Source organism: Callospermophilus lateralis, chromosome 13 (genome assembly GCF_048772815.1).
Source record: "Callospermophilus lateralis isolate mCalLat2 chromosome 13, mCalLat2.hap1, whole genome shotgun sequence".
Classification (NCBI taxonomy): Eukaryota; Metazoa; Chordata; class Mammalia; order Rodentia; family Sciuridae; genus Callospermophilus; species Callospermophilus lateralis.
In genome coordinates, this window is record NC_135317.1 from 68315754 (window position 1) to 68332421 (window position 16668).

A 16668-nucleotide genomic window follows, 5' to 3' on the forward strand; every position below is an offset into this window, starting at 1 on the left:
TAAGATTGCACATGCAATTATGGTTAAGCATCTGTTAGAAAGTCATTTAGGCTATTTATGTGAAGAAAACAACTCAGGAAAGTCCAACAATCTGGTCAAAATCACACAAATTAATAAATATTAGGACCAGGATTCAAATCCACACCTTCTGTTTACAAATCTTACTCTTCCCCCTTTTCTTACATTCTTTCCTTTAGTCCAGTAACTGGCAAACTGTTTCTGCAAAGGGCCAGATAGTAAATACTTTCTGCTTTGGAAGTCCTCTGGTGTCTGTTATAGCTATTTGATTCTGCCATTATAGCATGAAAGCTGCCAAAGTCAATACAAAAACAAATGGGTGTGGCTGTGTTCTACTAATTACATAAAAGAGGTGGCAAGCTGGATTTTGTTCACAGGCCACACTTTGTTGATCCCTGTATGATTTTGCTTCTACACAGTAAGTGAACTAAGCCTTTTCATTTATTTTTCTAAATAGTTTGAATATTTCAACATCATGATTTTGAACTTGTTAAATGATCACTGCCACAAAACCCTAAATGCTTATGGAGTCCCTACATAATATCACCAATAACAATAAAATCTCTGCCAAAAAAAAAGACATTAGAAGGACTTTACATATTCTTCTTCTTTTTTCTTTTTCTTTCTTTCTTGAGACGTATTCACTGATAAAATCACTGTCTAGGAAAGTCTTTTTGGAACATCATTTCCCTCAGTAATGCAATAGGAATCAACATTATGTGGGAAAAATAAAACTTTCACAGTTATAGAATCAATGGGACATATTCTAGAAAAGCAAATTAATACATAAACTATATTTTCCTATTAAATATTATTGAGTTTAAATATTGAATAACATTAAAGGAAGGCAATCAACTAGTAGATCAACTTTAAAAGAGGTTATAATAGTCATCTGGGCTGTCACCATATATGCTGTTTTTTTCTGAGCACACAGTAGGATTGTGTTTCCCCACATATGCTCCTAAAATTGGTCTGGTCAGAGTCAAATGAGTCAAAAATATCACGCGAACTTGTATGAAGCTTGATTAACCAGTATGCATGTGCTCTACAACCTCCTTACTCCCACTGACCAGGACAGGAGCCAGAGAGAGGAAGCAATATTGGCAGAACAAGCACAATGAGCAGAGACCTCTTGTCTATCACACGAGACATTCAGTGTGAACAAAAAGTAAACTCTGATTTTGTAAAGTCACCAAGATGTGAGAGATTGTCACAGAAAATAACTTAGCATATCCTTCCTAATATATTGACTGATATGGACTTTCAAAAAATATATAGAAAAGAGGTTTGTACTAATATCGATTTTTAGTATATCAACACTTCAAGATGACACTGCATGTTATTTTGGCAATCATATTTTGGATTATCTCTGTATCATTAAAATAATCAGTGGGTACATTTCATTAAACCAAAAATAAAAATTAACTAGGTGAAGAAATCAGTCAAGTCTTATACAGCACTGAAGAAATAACTGGTTTGAGGATGAATCTCGTTACATTTCAAATATATTAAACACTAATGGTGTTGTGAAAACTGAACAGCCATATGTAGAATAATGAAACTAGATCCCTATTGCTCACACTGTGCAAAAGTCAAATAAAATGCATCAAAGACTTAGGAATCAGACCAGAAAGATTGCACTGTTAGAGGAAAACATAAGGGCATCACTCCATCACATTGGTGCAGCCACCAACTTCCTTAACAAGACTCCTAGGCTCAAGAAATAAAAGCAAGAATCAACAATCAGGATGCCATCAATTAAAAAAAAAAACAAAAAACACTTGTGCACAACAAAGGAAACAATACCATGAAGAAACAGGCCAAAGAATGGAAAAAATACCTTTGTCAACTACTTCTCTGACAGGGATTAGTATCCATATATAAAGAGAACTCAAAAAGCTTAACACTAAAAGAACCAAATAACCCACTCAATAAATGGGCAAAAGAACTCAACAGACATTTCTCAAGAGAAGAAGACACATGGCTAACAAATATACATATATATAAAAAGTCTAACATAACTGAAAATCATGAAATGCAAATCAAAACTACACTAAGATTTCATCTCACTCCAGTCAGAATGGCCTTTATCAAGAATATTTATAATTATAATAATAAAAAATGCTGATGGGGATGTGAGGAAAAGGTACACTCGTTCATTGTTAGTGGGACTGAAAATTAGTACAACCACTGTGGAAAGCAGTAGGCAGATTCCTCAAAAAACTAGGAATGGAACCCCCATATCACCCAGGTATCCCACTCCAAAATAACAAAAATCAGCATACTATAGTGATACAGCCACACCAATGTTTATAGCAGCACAACTCCCAATAGACAAATTATAGAAACAGCCCCAATGCCCGTCAATAGATGAACAAATCAAGAAAATGTGATATGTATGCACAATGAAGTGTGTATTCAGCCATAAATGGATGGAAATGGAGAATATCATGCTAAGTGAAATAAGCCAGGCTCAGAAAAGCAAGGGTCAAATGTTTTCTCTCATATGTGGAAGCTGCAGCAAAATAAGGGGAAAGTGGGAGGGGGGAATCAGATAACCTAAAGATATAGGAAAGATCAGTGGAATAGAAGAAGTTTTGAAATTGAGAGGGAAGAGAGACAGAAAATAGGAGAAAATGTGGAATGAATTTAACAAAATCACACTATGCAAATGTATAAATATGCCACAGTGAATTCCGCCTTTCTGCATATTATTAGGCACCAATCAAAAATAAATAAATACACAAGTGAAAGGAAGATCAATTGAGCAGAGGAAGGAGAAGAAGGAGATAGAGGAGAGTAGGGAAAGGAGGGCACTTGGGGACTGAAATGGGAGGAAATCAAATTCCATGCATGTATAAGTTTGTCATTTAACATTTTGACAAACTTATACATGCATGGAATTTGATTTACTATTATTTAACTATAATACTATAATAAAAATATATTAAATAAAATATTAAGTCATGTGAAGGAAATAATTGAAATAATTTAAGAATTAATATATATTGATAATAGCTTTAAGAAATGGTGTACTTTTTTCTAACTATTAGTGAAATAAATAAATGCATAAAAATACTTTTGGCTTCCTCCAATATAAATATTTTCACATATTTAATCTTATTTAACCTTCACAACAATTCTGATCATGAGAAATATTGGCACAAATTGACAAATGAAAAAAAAATTAAGGATGAAAGAACTGATTTGCTTAAATGTACAACCCTTGCAAATCAAAAATCAAAAATCCAAATTTAGGTTTTCTAAAATGAAATCCAAAGTTCTTCCATATCACTCATTAAAAAAATTCAGGAGAAACATTTTTATTCAAAGCTTTGTAATTGAAACTAGTCTCTGTGAATATGTACAGCACATTATTTAGTTGTAGTATAATATTAATTAGGTCATGTTTACAATCCCTTTTGGTATCAAATAAAATTAAAACATAGTTTCATTAGGTTGTCCACAAATACCCCTGAAATTAACTACTAAAACATAAATTCTATAAAAGGTAGGTACTTAGTACTTATTTCCCACCCCTCATTATATTGTGATTTATAAGAAGAAATACAGAGTTAGGTCTTCATCCCCAGTTCCTGGCTCAGAGATCCTAACACCCTGATAATTCTTGAGAAATAGGAGTGCTAGGAGAATCTTTGGCTCTAATGATTGGTCTTTGACCCTGGTTTTGACACAGAGCTGCTAATCTCTTGTCCTGGGAGACAGGAGTCTTCATTTCTAATGAAATAGCTCTGGATGGGGACTGGTCACCATAAAGGCAAAACCATGATTTGAAGCTTAGAAACTTCAGTTGCATGCCATCCTTTAAGGAGAGGAGAGGACCTGGAGAATCAGTTTATTGTCAATCATGCTTGCATGAGGAAGCCTCCATAAAAATCACCACACTACAGAGTCTGGGAGCTTATGTATGGGTTGTTCCACTTCCATGCAGACGCTTGAAGAACCACCCTTCTCTTGGAGAGGGCAAGGGCACTCCATGCCCCTCCCCACATAACTTGCCCTACGTACCCCTTCATCTGACTGTCATCTGGATCTTTTGTAATACATTTGTAATAAACTGATAAATGTAAGTAAACTGTTTCCCTGAGTTCTGCAAATGGCTCCTGCAAAGGTCAAACCCAAGGAGGGGTTCATGGGAACCTCCAGTTTACAGACTATAGGTCAAAAGTAGGGGAGGCTGGGACTTGTGCCTGGGCCTGAAGTGGATGCAGTCTTGTGGGTAGGAATCCTTAATCTGTGTAATCCTACACTAACTCCAGGTAGACAGTGTCAGAACTGGACTGAATTAGAGAACACCCTGCTGGTATCTGTTGGAGAACAGCTTGTGTGAGACAGTGGAGCAGGGGGGGGAGGGCTGCACATCTGCTGTCAGAAGTGCTCAGAGATAAGTGGTTAGAGTAAAGTGGGTGAAAACAGTCAATTCACTATTTTTCCTTCACACCCCTTCTTTCTTTTTTCTTTGCCTGTTGCTTGCCTTGAATAATTGTATTCTTTGTTAGCATCTTCAATAAGGGAAATCTAAGCCTAGAGGGAAGGTAGACATATCAATTAAACCTGGACACTTGTTTTGCTGTTTTGTTTTTTAAAATAAAGTTCGAAGGGGAAGAAGTTTAAAATTAGTAATTAATGTGCATCTTTTGGATGACTGTGATCTTCAATAGTTCATATTGTCACTGTTCCCCCCAGTGATATGTTAGAGCCAAGAGCTGGCTGCATGAAACTCCTTTTTCTTTAGAATTAGTCTTACTTGCATTATGCTTTACTTCTTTGGTAAACATTATGCTGTATTTACAGTACTATATAACAATGCCAATTTTCCAAGAGTAAGATTGCACAAGTCTAAAAAAAATTCAAGGATAAAAAACAGAAATGAGGAAAAAATGAATATGTATATAATTACTAGCTAAAACTAAATAAGCCTGGACAAATGTCATTACATTCCTTCGTTATCAAGTGGAACACTTGAGACACTCTCAAAACATACTTTCCTGATAATCACCTCACCTAGTTTTGGCCACATTCAGAACAAAACTTGCATACGTGGTGTTTGGTCCGATGCTCTATAAAATCTTTAATCTAGGACAAACAGCACTGCGTTTCAGAGGTTAGGCAGGGGAGAGCCAAGAAAAAAAACAGATTTTTGCATTTATTCAGGCCATGACAATTACTTGCTTCCAATGTTTTGGTTAATTTCAAGATCATGACAGTTGACAGTGATTTCTTTCCAGAAGATTAAAATATGTTACTGCAAACTTTTCAAAAATATGCAGAAATATAGGAAAAAATGTGTTTTTCTTCCAGGATACAAGCAATTCATAACTTGAAAAACCCCTAGATAATGATGATGATAATGCTAAAATCCGATGGCCAGCTCTCCTCTTGCTGAAATTTCTACTAGATCTATACTCTACTATTCTGAATTCTCCTATTAAAAAAAGAAAGAAAAAATTACCTAATTCCTGGGAAGGTTATATCCCAATGTTTCCAAATCCTTTTTCAACCAGTGCAGGACTGAATACTAGGTCCTCTGATTCGAACCTCTTTTTGCCTGATATACATTTGCAAAGATGACTAATCTGTGTCATTACTGGCTTAGGCATCTACAATACAATTTATGAAATAATTCAGCTGTGTCACCCATCCAATATAATTTTGTGCTCAATAAACTTAACTTCCATTCATAGGCGTTTTCTCTGACAAATACATTTTAACTTAGAAAATAAATAAATATGCATACAGATTTTGAATGGCAGGAACATATGTTAACATACTGAGATATGTTTTATTTTTGTAAATTGAAGGGCATGGGAAGAGTAACAGAGAATCCAAGACCCAAACAACTTAATTTCAACTTCTGTATTTCAATTACACAATACCAGAATTATATCTTTTTTAAAAAAATTATCATCTTCTCTAAGAAACTGGTACAAAGGGAAATGTAATAACAGAGCCAAAGCAGGAGGTCACCTTGCAAAATTATTTGCCTTTTGAGTTGTCTGAAAGAGCCCTTAACTTTCATTTAAAATGGACTTCCAAAACTCAATACACAGTTCTCTAAGGGACTAGTGAAATGCCACGGAGTTATGAGTGTATTAAATTAACAAGTTAGCACTCAACACTCAGTGCTACAGGGTATCTTCCCCTGGAGAAATGGTGACTGTCAAATTCTACATCATTGCTTCAAGGCCATTCATTTCCAAGTTCAGGTAGTGAGTGTTGTGGTCACCCAGCTGGCCTGAAAACACTTGAAATTTTTCTTCACTTTTAAGTTATAGTCTCCTACTACATCCAACAGAAAATAAGATTAAAGTTTCATAGTTCTCAACATACTCTGTCTTTCTAAAACACACTGCCTTTTATCTGGAATTGCTTGTTAAAATTACTCCAAACCTTTCATATGCTTTTCCTCTTTTTTTTTTTCTTTTTCTATTCCATTACACATTATGCCATACTGGAGAAATGTAAGTTTGTAATAACTCTGTGATCATTATCATAGTAGCTTTAGCAATTCAATCTAGGTAAAAGTTACTTGAAAACCCTAGTGGCTAGCTCAAAATATAGAAATAAAAATTTAAAAGATAAGTAAATAAAAAGCATAGAAGCCGCATAGCCGAATTTAGTCTCAAGTGGTAGGAAATAAGAGTTCTTTGTAAACGTGAGAAATGTTACGCCAAGGGGATGTTTTCCACTTGGACTTCACAAGAATGCTTTGGGATCTTACGGTCACTGCTGACCACAGTGATGTCCTTGTTATTTGCATCCTGACACTCAGAGATCAGGACAATTAAGTGAGTCACTTGGGCAGATTCTGACTCTGCATTCCAGTTTATTTTCCATTGTGGAAAATTTTATTATTTTACTTATAATTATATAAATTATATTAATTATAAGTATATGCTAGTATAATTAGACATTAACGGAATATATCATTTTATTAATTATAATTTTAACACCCTCGAGAAGTAAAATCATCTTGATTTTTTTTCTAATCCTTAAACTGTCCTCAAAATCTAATACTGTTGTCCATTACACTCTTCCAACGGAAAATCCCCGAGTTTTTCTCACAGGAACTGATTTCTTATGAGATAAAATATAACTTAGAATTTAAAACATTAACCTCCACAAACAACTTAATATTTAAACACTAATCCCCCAAGGCATGATTCCAAGAAAAAAATAGAACTTCATCTGCAGACTTTCTAAATCATTTCTCTATCCACTATTTACCCTTCTCACTGCTCTCTTCTTAATATCAGCATCTTCTGTTACACGGATAAATGAAATAACATCCTTATTAGGCTTTTCCTCCACCCAGTTCTCTGACACCACATGGGTGCCCAACAACCAATTAAATTTTGGAGGGGCTTTTATGCTTTGGGTATTAGGTGTCCTCAAGCTCATGTGTGAAACAATGTAAGAATGTTTAGAAATTAAATAAGGGTTATGAGAACCTTAACTTCATCCGTGAATTAATCCCCTAATAGGGACTAACTGAGTGGTAACTGAAGGTAGTTAGGGTGTGGCTAGAAGAGGTGGGTCATGGGGGTCATGTCTTTGTGGTATATGTTTTCTCCCTGGTGAATGGAGTCTCTCTTTCTCTCTCTGCTTCCTGATTATCATGCCCTGAGCTGCTTTTCCTCCACCACACACTTTTGCTATGATGTTCTGCCCCATCTTGGTCCCTGAGGAATGGAGTCAGCCATCTATGGACTGACACTTCTGAAACTGAGCACCAAAATAAACTTTCCCTCCTCTAATTGTTTTTGTCAGGTCTTTAGTCACAGCAGCAAAAATGATGACTAAAACAGATCATGACCTACAGGCTGAGGACTCAGTTGTATGGGACTGCCCCATGTCAGGCCCCAGCTGCAAATGGCAAGCCCAGGCTGCCCACACTTCTGCCCAGCCAACTGCATATTCAAGAGCTCTCACAACCCCTCTGCAGGTGGGATAATTCCCTCAACAGACTCAGAGAACTTAAGAAAGCACTGCACTTGCCAACTCTGGTTTACTATAAAGGTTAGACCTCAGGAACAGCCCAAAGGAGAGATGAATAGGGTATGTACAGAAGTGTGGAGAAAGGGCAGTAGAGGTCTTGAATTTTCCATGCCTTTCCCTAGCACCCCACTATCCTACCACCTCAATGTATTGACTCACTCCCAGGATAATGATACTGATGCAAAGATGGGAGACTTTTAAGAGGTTGATGATTAGATCATGAAGTCTCTGCTCCAATGAATGGATCAATATCATTATCATGGGAGTGGGGTTAGCTCATTTCTCTCCTTCCTCTCCTCTCTCTCTCTCTCTTTCTCTCTCTCTCTATACCTCTCTCTCTCTCTCTCTCTCTCTCTCTCTCTCTCACACACACACACACACACACACACGTGTGTGTGCACACATGTGCCCATACACACACACACACACACACACACACACACACACACAAATCTGTTGTCTTTCCACCATATGCCATGGGATGATACAGCAAGAAGGCCCTTGATCGATTCAGCCCCTCAATCTGGGACTTCCTAGCCTTCAGAACCATGATCTAAATAACCTTTTATTGTTTATAAATTATCCAATCTGTGGTAATCTATCATAGAAGTAAAAAAAAAATAAAAACAGACTAAGGCAGTTTTTCTGGTTATTGGCCCATTCTAAAAACATCCAGGAGCTCATGAGAAATCATCTCATTACTACAAACTCAGGTATGGTTGAAAGGGGCTCATTATGAATAACAGAGGACATTCCCATCACTCAGAAAATTCTGAGTATTTTAAGAATTCTGTGCCAGGGACCTGGGACCAAGACAAATATATTTTTGTATTATACAACTTAGTTAATTTTGGGTTGCTATAACAGAACATCATTGATAGAATAATTTATAAAGAAAAGAAATATATTTGACTTATAAGAGACCATGCAGGAGAAAGTTAGGAGAGAGAAGCCAAACTCAGCTTTTGACCAGGAATCCACCTCTTTGATTAGAAAGCCACTTTCACAATAATGTCATAAGTCAATTCATGAGGGCTGAACCCTCCGATTTAATCATTTCTTCAGTGTCCCACCTCTTGACATTGTTGCATTGGGGATTAAGTTTCCAACATATGAACTTTGGGGGACTTACGGTTTGGATTTGAGGTATCCCTCAAAAGTTCCTGTGTTAATGCTTGAATATGCAAAGATGAAATGATTAGATTATGAAAGCTGAACCTAATTGGTCCTTCCTAGTTTGAATGCACTAACTGGGTGGTAACTGTAGGCAGGTGGGGTGTGACTGGAGAAGGTCAGTCTCTGGGCCATTCTCTGGAAGAGTGCAGGATCACTGTTCCTCCTTTGTGACCTCCAGTCACAATATTCTGCCTCTTCTTGGGACCAGAGCAATGGAACCAGCTGAGTATGAACTGAACTACTGAAACCATGAACCTCAAATAAAATTTTCCTCCTCTAAGTTGGTCAGGTTGACTTTTTGGTCACATCAACAAAAAGCTGACTTACATGCATAGATAGTATGCCATATTTCCTGTTGGCCTTCCTGTTTTAGCGTTTGCTTTCTGAATGGCAGCTGAAGTCATACCATAGTTCTCTCTTCTGCTGAAATCTTGCAGTGGCTTCCCACCGACTGCAGAAAGCCAACATGACATACTGAGTCCTACTGCTCCTGCTCATCTTGCTACCCTCACTTCTTCCTCTTGCTCCCCTCCCTCCAGGCCTCTGGGGTCCACCACACGACATCGCCTGTTCCATGAACATGTCAACATCCACCCTGTGCCCTCTGACTGAACTCATCTTTCCTCTCTCTGTACATAGCTGATTTCTTTTCATCCTTCAGGTTTCAGATTAAATGTCACCTCTTCAGAGAGTTCTTGCATCAGCCCCTTCAGAACAACTCCCACTCGCTGCTCTGGTTTCTCTCTATTATTGCACATGAGTTTCTTTTGTTGCATATTCTGCAATCATTCATGGTCTTGTTTATTAATGTTCCCATTGGTCATTTATCTTTATGACCCGGATGCAAGCTCCAGGTGGGAGCAGAACCACTGTGCATTTCTAGTCTGGCTGAATGAAAGAATAAACCAACAAAAATGGGAGGGAGCAAAAAACAGTTAAAATAAAGTTTCCTAAAATAACACATAAAATTTTGGCTGTTTTTTTTTAAATTATTATTGCCTTTCTCTTAATAGGAACGACTAGTATTCTCTATGAATTACAAGTGTGCTGCCTAAATATTCATTTCACTTTCAACATTTTGACTTCTCTTTCCTCATTCTATTAGTCACCAAGACCAGGTGATTCCTGCATCTAATTCTTTTGGTGTTTTGCCTTCAACACCAGCTCCAGTTCTCCAACTGACACTCTTATCCCCCTCCTGTAGGTCAAAGCAAAGGCCTTCTCTTTCTTCTCTTAGATGAACTATCAGTTCAATTTCTCCTCTTCCTGACACATACATCTTCTAATGTCACTGTGAACCTTTAATTTCACTTTCCCAGAAGATTCATGTTCTATCTTCGTATAGTAGGTACAAAGATCCTCCAAAATTGAATCATATTCACCCACTTTTTTTCCCATCTCAAGCAGTCAATAATATTTCCCACTACTTCTTTAAATAATTCCTTTGGTCTCCTCAAATGCTTACCTTTCTATTCCCCAAATATATCCTGTTCATTACTCATTCTGGATTTTTGCTTCATCATGGCACAGATGGGGGGGCTGGCGCTTCCCCGCTTCATCAGCTGAAACCAAACATTTTCTTCCGAGTACAGTTCAGTTCCAACATCTTTACTTCAGCCTCCCCTCTCACTTCCACCCACATGTTCTTGCCTTCTTTCTCAGTTCTTACAGCACTTAAACAATTGTTCCAGGCAACATTTGATTGGCCCGTGTAACATTTGATTATACAAGACTTACATTTTGTTCTCCAGTTATTTCATATGTGTAATAGTTTCATATGAGACTGCAAGCAAGGACTGAACCCTTACTTCTTTATACTCCAGAAGTGGAAAAAGTAGTGCTGGTCCAACAAGAGCCTCTTACATTGATATTGATTTGCATGAACCTGAGGATGAACCCCTTCAACTATAACCGTTATAATCTGCAGTACCCAGCAGACCACACTGACTTACCGGGTCTCTCCTGCATGACTCTCAATGTCTGAAATGTTCCCTTTCCACCTTCATTTACCTGGCAAATCCCTAATTCTCTTTCCATTCTCAATTAGGACAACATCTACTAAGGAAAGGCAAGTACCCTCTGTCCATTCCTTACATACTCCCCTCCTCTGATATCTATGCAAAGCATCACCCTATACATTCCATTAAATGTTCTTGATTCATAGCACCTGGCACACTATATTATAAATGTCTATTAACCCTCTGGCTTCCTAGACTAATTCATGTGCTACTTAGGGTCAAAGAAGTTATCATTTTTTTTTCTTTGCAGCAGCAGAGCATAATGTTCTATTGATTGTTGAAAAAACAAACGAACAAATAAATTGATAACAAAATCTGTTCAAAAAACTAAAAATTTAGTGAATAAATATCACTTGAGTGTTAAGAAATGCCCAATATATCACATTCATATCACTTAAGATGGCTATTTGTTTTTCATTTTAAAAATAATCTTTAAGCCCCCAATATGTAATAGCACTGGGGAAACAGAAAAGACCCAAACAACTACAAATCCCTAACCTCTCAGACCTTCATCTTTCTAGTTGAGTCAGGCAAGCTCTGACAGCTAGAAACCACAGATGAGTTCCAAGCAAGTTTCTGCAATGATGCTAAAGTGAATGCCAAAATAGTGGCAGTTTGAAAGGTGAGCAGTAGTTAAAATTGGATCTACTTTAAAGGCAGAGCCAGCATAGTTGGCTGATGAACTGGATGTGGGGTAGGACAGAAAACAACACTCAAGGATGGCTCATATTCTATGGGTATATAGATTGGAATTTGTGAAAGGTTTGGAAAGAACATGTAGATATATGAAAAGTTTCTGTAAAATGATGTTTTAAATTTTAATATGCAACAACTAACCTTCCCTTGGGCATATTTTGAAACAATAGCAAGGGTCATATTTGCTTCTTAGACAAATTGATAAAAATGGAACAAAAAGACCCTGGACAATTGTTAACAGTCTAGCTCCATGAAGCACTGCGTGTACTAAGTACCCTATAAAAGCCACTGAAATTTGTTTACTATAAGCCTCCCAAATTCTATTTTTAAAATGACCAATTCAATGTAGCTAATACAATAGGTTACAATTTCTATGACTTCTAATAGACACTTCAAAACTCATACAATTATTATCATTAGCAATATTAATAATTATACCTTAAATTATATGGAACCATAATTTAGATGTCAAATGGACACATGATAGAGGCCAAAGCTTATGCTTGTCCTAAATCATAATCTAATACAAGATGATGCAAGAGGGTTTTGACCTAGGAGTAAAAGCCTATGGAGTAAGAAGTCCCCATACGAGTGACTCAGAATGACTTAAGCCACCTAAGACTAAATACTGAAAGAAACAGTGGGAGATTTGGGCTGTAAGGCAGCTACTTAAATAACCCAAATAATCAGCTACTGTGCTTAATGGCTATAATTTGGGGTAAAGCTGGTAATAATGGTTTATTTTTTTTCATGCATTGAAGTATATGTCTGAAAAACTTACTGAATCTGGGGATTTAAACAACGAGACTGTTTATAAACATATGATGCAACAGTAAGTCTGTATAATGACTGAGTCTCTTGCAAAATAATTCAGTGGAGGTCATGATGAGTTATAACTTGGACTCTGGAGTTTTCATTGGGCAGAAACAAGCCATTCTCACTCAAGTCTGTGAGCTCTCTTTTTTTCCCCACACAGACTCTAAGTAGTTTACACAATAAATAGTTATTTCCATGGTAGAAATGGCCAACATGTCTAAGCCTCAAGCTTAACCCTATTATTATGGTTAGAAATCAAGGTTGCCCTTCTTCCAGATTTTCACAGCCACACAACTTTTGACCTAGCTGATGGAAACTTAAGAGTACACCGTTTCCTGACCTCCTAACACAGGCAAAAAATCAACACGGTAAGATATTTATTTTGCTGACTAGTGATACAACGCACAGAGGCACCACGGTGGATTCATACAATGGCAACCACTACAGATTCCTGCCAAAGAAAGAATTTTAAGCCAGAGTTTACCCCTATATTTTCCATGTTCTCTTATCGAGGACTTTGATATAAAGCACAGATTTAAAAATTTCACACACTTTATCATTGATGGATGACATTACAGAATATAATTGAAACTTTCAGAATCTCAATATAATCAGTCCTGTGACAGAAATTCTCATTATTAGCACATGCAGAAGGGAAGAACTTCCCTTTTCACATAGATTTTTCTCCCACCTAAACATCATTCTTAACTGTGACAAGTGAACTTCTTTCTCCCCTCTTAAAAGTTATGTTTTAAACTCACCCCTTCCCTGAACAGGAAAACGATAATCTTTGCTAAACCCCACAGGATGGCAAACATTAATTCCACTGTGGGGTCTGCATTTAATCTATTCTGGGACATTTACTGATTCACAGAGAGAAGACATCTTCTACATGCACACATTCTGCTGTGTGGAAGGTGCTAAATGCAAGCATGAGGAAGCTCAAGGACAAAGCCATGATCCCTCTGTGACCCTTTTCAACATTAAACAAATGGTGGGATTAGGAAAAACCTCAGGGGCCTAAATGACTTTGTTTTTCTAATCCTTGCATTTTGGTGTGAACTTTTTTTTTATGTTTATGCCACTGATAAAATATAACATATTAAAAAATGAACCATGAAAGAATCATACACATGAGCATGTAACAACACTCAGTTTGTTGAAATGAAGAGTTAAAATTTACAAATTGAAAATGTTGATATCAAAGAACTTCATGGAAAGAGTACTGAAACTGTAGTCAAATCCTTTCCTGCAACACTAAAGAAATAAAGACACACAGAAAGTAAAAACTACTTGTCCTAAGAAATCATTGTTTCAAGCCAGTCTTGACATTACTATGCATTTGTTAAATGTCTCTACTGTGTTGCTCCAGAGTTTCAGATATATTTTAAATATAACTCAGCATCCAAAAACAATGACTAGTTCATTTCTATCAATCCTCTGTTCAAAATTTCAGGACTCCTTTTCAGAACCAATTTATCACAATCTGGTTTTCTACCTTCGGAAGACCTTTTTTTGCTCAACTATATAAATAAATTCAAACAAATGAATTTAGGTCACAAACTATACCAAAATAAAACACAAAATAAGTTGTCTCCTACCTATGGTTGTAATAACAGTGCCAGCAAAGAAGAAGGAACTTCCCAAATCCCAGTGACTGATTTGATTGGAGGTGTTTCCTAAGGGTATAATCCCTGCATTTATTGCTGCCACTATTTGCTGCAAGTTTAAAAAGAAATTTATCAGTGCACATCAATCATAGAGAGGCATCAAACAGTATCAATCCCACCCCAGAAATGACTAGTTAGACAAAGAGAATCAATTTTAAGGTTTTAATTTTCTATTTAAAATGAAAGTAGATATTAAAACTTCACAGTAAAGAATTTCATAGCAGTTCAATAGTAAGAAAAATACATTTGATATCAAGTGAATGGACCTACATGAAGCTTCTAATAAACAATGGGTACAACTAATGTGCATTCATATCATCAATTAACATGGTGGCATGTTGAATTAAACAACTAAGTATATAACAATGTTCTCTAATAAGCACCACAGATTTGTTAAAGTTTAAAATATCAGATTGCAAATTACAATTTAAATAACATGTAATAGTTTCATCAATAAAGAGTATTTCCAAAGTGGTAATCATTTCAAATGTTAAACATATGCATCCAAGCCTGAGTTGTCTATAATTGAAGTGACCATATATTAAAAAGCTCTTCCTCCTAAAAAAAACAGCCTAAGTGGACAGAAAGAAGCAGAAAGTAAAAAGCAAGGCAATTTACTGTCAAGCTTGTCAATCCAGTTAGATTTAGACTTCTCAAATTTTAATACATTCTTATCAATTTTATAGCAATGAAAATCACCAAAGATTAACATCTGCACTATTTAAATAGGGACCATTAGGATCTAGATTCTTCTCCAACTATTACTGAGGGGTAGACAGAAAGATGACATTATAATCCCTTCTTCAATCATCAGATGTTGGAGAAGGAAAGGAGAAGATACTAAGAACAAATAATAAGAAAACATGTGAGATGAAAATATACAGAAGAGAAATATACAGATATATACAGAAGAGGATATTTATGTTGTTAAGTAGAGTTTTAGAGGTCTTTATCATTTAATTTTCATATTTTTAATATCTGAAAGAGTTTCACTGAATAAGAAAATCAAAAATCACAAAAAGAGTGACTGGCTTAGTTATACAGTGTTATGGAAAATGGTCATTAAGTACATTCAGAAAATAGAGATAGTTTCCCAAGGAAGTGACTAGAAAAAAAAAAGTTGGAAAAAATCAGGAAACCAAGAGGTGAAACAGAATTTCAAATCTCATTTCAAGCTGACTCTTACAATATCTGATTTGTATTCATCTGTGAATGGAAACTTCTATACTTGTGAAAAAAATTAAGACACTATGAAAATGCATTGAAAAGATAATTAAAACTAAACATATAATTACTGAATCCTGAGATAACCCCAGCTATTGTTAAAACAGTATAGGTATATACTCAAGGTAGTTTGATATGCTTTCTACATAGCTGGATCTGTGAATTATATAGTTGGATGGTTGGATTTGTGAATGCTATGAAATGTTGCATTCTCTAATCTTAACATGATTCCACTGCATATTTTCTTTATCATTAGCACATTTACATAATCATGGTCCAATATGTAGATGCATATGTTATCCTAAAATTTGTCTCATTATAAAAAAAAAACATGCTGTTTTGAATATATTTATGTATACATGCTTTCTATTTCTGAACACTCCCTCAGGAGATATTGTTAGAAATAAATGTGTCACACTAAAGATTATGAAGGCACCTGAGGTACAGTAGCAAATAGTTATCCAAGGAGGGTATCACAACGGACCCTGTACAATTTATGAATGCTTAGCAATACCTCTAAAATTAATAACATGTTATCTTTACTGGACTAATGAAAATGTTTACATTTATATATTGCTTATTGAGAATAATATTGCTTAAGTATGCTTCCTTTATTCTATGTTAAATGTACACAAATGGACACACACAGATACCCATGTACACAGCACACAATGAAGCGAGTTTTGAGACAGTTCATTCTGTTTACCTCTCTATGGTAAGCTTCATACCAGATAAGGCAGTTCTCACTTTATTATCCTCCTTTTAAAACAGGTTCTTTACAGTTATTGCCTTTTTATTCTTGCGTAAACTTTACAATCATTTAGTTAAATTTTATAGAAATTTTCATTTCCATGGGTTTAATATATTTTCATTGAAACATGTCACATATTTTAAAATTGAAAATATGTAAAACCTATAAATTAATTCAGGAAAACTAACATTATTATAATAGCTTAACTTCTCACCCATGAACATGGCATGTATCTCTACAGCATTTTAACATATTACATATAGTTCTATACATTTTTTCA

The 16668-nt window shown here is 35.8% G+C and overlaps 1 protein-coding gene across 5 annotated transcripts in view; it reads right to left on the reverse strand.

The window, feature by feature from the left end:
- Positions 1–16668, reverse strand: part of Kcnk2 (potassium two pore domain channel subfamily K member 2) — a 125586-nt gene that overhangs the window by 73154 nt on the left and 35764 nt on the right. For 3 of the 5 annotated variants that reach the window (XM_076831591.1, XM_076831586.1, XM_076831587.1), the window contains exon 3: positions 14345–14462. The exons of the other annotated variants lie outside the window; for them this stretch is intronic. In XM_076831591.1, coding sequence (XP_076687706.1) covers positions 14345–14462 — 118 coding nt within the window. The remainder of the gene's footprint in view (positions 1–14344; positions 14463–16668) is intronic. 5 annotated transcript variants of the gene reach the window in all.